Genomic DNA, 5,003 nt, shown 5'->3' with positions numbered 1-5,003 from the left:
AGAGAGTCAGTAACCGTGAGCATTTATACCAGTTCTTAGAGTACACATTAGTATGAGTCTGTATGTGAAAGAAGTGAGGCGTATGTTTGGCAGAGCTTATCACTAGTTGTGTTTTGGCTTCGATGCCAGGGCAGATTCTTCGTTATACAGATGTTCGTCGCTGGCTGAAATTCTCTTGTCTGTTTATTTATCGTGGTGAATATGAATCACCTAACAGAATCGAAGAGAGAGATGTGCCGCCGTGGTTTTCTTTGGTGTACATAGAAAGTCGTGTAGACGCTGGTGGAGATTGATGCTGGTTAGTAGTAATCGTAGAATCGTGTTGGTCATGATGATGATGCTGGTTAGTAGTTGTAGACTCGTGTTGCTGATGTGGCGGCGTCGTTGGTGGTCATCGTTGGACGAAGCTGTTGATGTGTCGCTGGCTGCTGTCGTCTTGTGGTACACGGAACAGATCTCAAAGGGAAACTGAACCGAGACAAATTTGCCGCTGAATTAAAGCTACTTTTATGGTTGATAATAGGCTCACCAGACAACAGAAAAATACTCTATCACATGACCTTATTAGGGGCCGTGATTGGTCAGTTTGCGTTCTGGCGGGAACGGTTCAAAGAAGTTGCCGATTCGAATAGTGATCAGTCACGTGATGACAAGGTTGATGTTTTCCGCTATGCCCGCGCTTGTTTATATTTAAATGAGAAGAATGGCGATAGCAGTTTTGTATCTAATGGCGATAGGTAGTTTCACTACACCTCTCTCTTTGCACTTTCTGCTTCATATGACCTTTGAAGATGAAGGTTTTTGTTTAGTCACAGGTCAGCCCTGATCAAAGACGTTCCAGCCATGACCATCCCACCCTTTATTGGGCAGTATATCTTGGGTCACATTTACCCAATGCCTATCCATTTCTAAGCCAGCTGAGGTTTGAGGGAGATTCGGTCGCTATTTCTAGCAGTTTGATGATGGTCTTGTCAGAGGGAAAAGCACGAATCTTTTGGTCTTTACAATTATACCAAGAAGAGGTAGAATGAATAAGTAGGAAATTCCCTCTATGATTGATCTAATTGATGTCAGGGTCTGTTCTAGATGTAACAATTAGTTTGGGAGTCACAATGTAGAAATAGCAACCAGAACACTCTCAAATTATCTTACCACCTTGAAAACAACAGATAAGATAGTCCTTGATACACAATACATGAGAAAAGGACAGAATATTCATGCTTGATCTGGGACTAAACAACAACTAAGTGTCTGACATAGAGTAAATGACAAATGATTTTGAAATTCTTCCCAAATTTCTGACAGATGCTTAAGAATTTACTACAGTAGCATAGCTAGATGGCTGGGTGATTAAGCCTTTAATAATTCAAACCAGACAAAATATTCTCCTCATTTTATGTTCAAACAAACCAGATCTGGTCTCTCACGCCTACCCTACAATGTCATTCTAAAAAATTAACTGTTACCTCATCAAAATTTCATAGCTACAAGATAATGCATCATTCAAAGCAATGTGAATAAAAATGCATTACCTTTCACAGAATAATACTTTAAAGGCCTGAAGTTTTTGGGCGAGGGGATTAGTTGATTACATCGACCCCAGTGTTCAACTGGTACTTTATTTATTGATCTCGAAGGGATGAAAGGCAAAGTCGACTTCAGTGGAATTTGAACTCAGAATGTAGCAACGGGCGAAATACCAGTAAGCATTTCATCCAGCATGCTAACCTTTGACAGAATAATATGAATGCTGAAGGGTTAAAGTTTGCTTCACAACAATGTGATTTCAGGTTCAATCCTACTGTACACACCTTGTTAAAGTATCTTCTACTTAGTCTTGGTCTAATCTAAGCTTTGTGAGCCAAATTTGGTAGGTAGAAACTGTGCAAAGTCTGCCGTGTCTATACTATACAAGGACCTCTTAGTCTTTGTATGCTTTTAGTGAAGCCTGCTCTGTTGAAAGCATTCATTCTCTTTTCTGAAGACATTTTCTTTCCTCTCGACAGTTTCAAAAGGGTCTTGAATACTACTTTTCCATTACTAACTTTAAACCTTATAGCCACATCATGTTGAAAGCACTGGTTCTCATCCGATCCCCAAAGTTAAGCAATGCTGAACCTAGTTAAAACTTAGATGGGTGACTGCTTGGGAAGCCTGGGTGCTGTAAGCATCATAGTTTTTGGTTGGTATTAAGAAGGGCATCCAACTGTAGAAACCTTGCCAAAGCAGACAGTTGAGTTAAGTGCTGTCCTTTGGCTTACCAGCTCCTGTCAAACCATTAAACACATGACAGCATGGAAAGCACACGTTAAATGATGAAACTAATATAGGACAAATCTTTAGGTCTTGTGCTGAAATCCACTGCAAATAATTCAGAGTGAGGCAGACAAAGCACAGTTCTATGTATTTCTATTTTCCTTGTCTCATTAACTAAACATGGAACTAGATCTTGGAAAACTGTGTTGGGGGAGGATTCTTTGAAGAACTTACATTACAAGAACATTTTTCTTCTACTTTTCTATACTCTTCACTGTTACTGGTTTCAATCATTGATTGACCTGTGGCCATAACTCATAACTCTTATTTTGGAGAATTTTCAGAAAATTTTGCGAATTTCTATTCTACACACAGGAATTCATTCGATTATGGAAAAAAAAAATGGTGTGATTTAAAGCTTATTCAGCTGTTATTTTTAGCACATCTCATGACCACCTCATACCACATGTATTTTAAGTATTTAATAAGATACAAAAAGAATGTGTAGAAAGTAGCTTGGCTTGTTACTATAGAAACAGGCACCTATATGTCTGTGGCTTTTGATTGACTAAAATTACCGGAAATTTGCAAATTGTAAAAGCTTTATTTATTGATTAATGGCAAAACTGAATTTCAGTCAGGTGGTACTGGCATCACTCATATACGTATATATATATTTATTTATACACACACACACACACACACACATATATATGCATGCATGCATATACAGCTTGAAGAATACTAAATAAGACTCTTGAAATTTGGGGAGACTTATCACTAAACTTTAGGATAACACCCCTGATAATTAAATGTGTAGTAGTTGTTAAACAGCAATCCTTTATACTAAGGTACAAGTCCTAAAAATTTTTTAGGGGAGAGGGCTTAGTCAATTACATCAATTCCACTGCTCAACTGGTGCTTATTTTATTGACTCTGATAGGATGAATGGCAAAGTCAACCTCGGCAGAATTTGAACTAAGAACGTGGTTAAGAATTTTGTCTAGCTAATGGTTTTGCCAGCTCACCACCTTATATATGTGAGAGAAAGAGAGTGTGTGCATGTGTATCATCATCATCATCATCATCATCATTTAACATCCGTTTTCCATGCTGGCATGGGTTGGACGATTTGACTGGGGACTGGCAAGCAAGGAGGCCGCACCAGGCTCCAATCTGATCTAGCAAAGTTTCTACAGCTGAATGCCCTTCCTAACGCCAACCACTCCGAGAGTGTAGTGGGTGCTTTCTACATGCCACTGGCACGGGAGCCAGCGAGAGGGAGGGGGGAACTGGCATCGACTATGTTTGGATGGTGCTTTTTACGTGCTACTGGCACAGGAGCCAATCAGGTGGCACTGGCATCGGCCACAACTACAATTTCCATTTGATCGTGATTTGACTTGATTTGATTTTGATTTTACTTGACTGTACGTGTGATGAAAAAAGTCTGAATATGACTCAGTGTGATGTTAGTGATGTAATTTATTTAAGCTTTGCTACTCTGTAAAGTTTTCTTATTTGGTTGGTTTTTCTTGTTTTCAGCCTGAAAGGTAAAAGAATAAATAAATTGATAAACTGATAACTTGCAAAAAAGAGAAAAAGGAATAAAGAGACATTTCACTCTTAACTCTTTTATTGAAATGCAGAACGACTGTTTCAATAAATTTGGAAAATTATGAAGAATTTTGGAGTTTGGAACATAATAAACTTTAATCTTTTACTTGTTTCAGCCACTGGTCTGTGGTCATGCCAGGGCACCGCCTTTAATGGTTTTACTTGAAAATCAATGCTGTCGATTATTCTATTGGTCTCTTTTGACAAACCACTAAGTGATAGGGATATACACAAACCAACACAGGTTGTCAAATGGCGACAGGACACACAAACACACAGACAATGGGCTTCTTTCAGTTTCTGCCAGCCAAATCCACTCACAATGAGTTTCTTTACCTAGGCCTATAGTAAAAAGACATTTGCCCAAGGTACCACACAGTGGGACAAAACCCCAAGTCTTGTTGTTGGAAAGCAAACTTCTTACCAACCAGCCATACCAGGATCTATCTAAAAACAACGAAATGATAAAAAAAAAAATACAGATAACGAGCAATAATTACCTTTAATGATATAGGTAGAGCTTCAACGGCACTGCGTAGAAGAGGGACATACTTTTTTCTAACTTGATTTGTGAGTTTTATTTGAGAAAGGCTACTTTTGCTTTGGCACTGTTTACGCATTGTTTTCAGGTGAACAACCTTGAAGAAATTTTCAGATAAAATACAGGAAAATAAATTGCAAAATCACATCGAATAAACATACACCACCCAACATGTCGTAGTATTATACCAAGCATAGAATTACCACAACACATCATAATATAATAATGGATCAACATCACATCAACCAACTGGCACTTGTGCCGGTGGCACGCTAGAAAACATTCGAGCGAGGTCGTTTCCAGTGCCGCTGGACAGGCTCCTGTGCAGGTGACCCGTAAAAAACACCATTTTGAGCATGGCCGTTGCCAGTACCGCCCGACTGGCCCTCGTGCTGGTCGCATGTAAAAGCACTCACTACATTCTTGGAGTGGTTGGCATTAGGAAGGGCATCCAGCTGTAGAAACTCTGCCAGATCAGATTGGAGCCTGGTGTAGACGTCCGGTTCACCAGTCCTCAGTCAAATCGTCCAACCCATGCTAGCATGGAAAGCAGACGTTAAACGATGATGATGATATATATCATCATCAT

General features: G+C 39.4%; 1 protein-coding gene and 1 pseudogene across 1 annotated transcript in view; one reads left to right on the top strand and one right to left on the bottom strand.

Moving 5' to 3' along the window:
* Positions 1-2,051: 2,051 nt before the first annotated feature.
* LOC128247974 (5S ribosomal RNA) lies at positions 2,052-2,170 on the top strand (annotated as a pseudogene).
* Positions 2,171-2,840: 670 nt separating this feature from the next.
* LOC106879954 (ATP-dependent RNA helicase DDX51) overlaps positions 2,841-5,003 on the bottom strand; it is a 31,224-nt gene continuing 29,061 nt past the window's right edge. The window contains exons 16-17 of the mRNA XM_014929714.2: positions 4,374-4,511; positions 2,841-3,802 (exon numbers count right to left, since the gene is read on the bottom strand). Coding sequence (XP_014785200.1) covers positions 3,746-3,802; positions 4,374-4,511 — 195 coding nt within the window. The 3' untranslated portion in view covers positions 2,841-3,745. The remainder of the gene's footprint in view (positions 3,803-4,373; positions 4,512-5,003) is intronic.

Source organism: Octopus bimaculoides, chromosome 5 (genome assembly GCF_001194135.2).
Source record: "Octopus bimaculoides isolate UCB-OBI-ISO-001 chromosome 5, ASM119413v2, whole genome shotgun sequence".
Lineage (NCBI taxonomy): Eukaryota > Metazoa > Mollusca > Cephalopoda > Octopoda > Octopodidae > Octopus > Octopus bimaculoides.
This window is presented reverse-complemented; position numbering and strand designations above follow the sequence as displayed.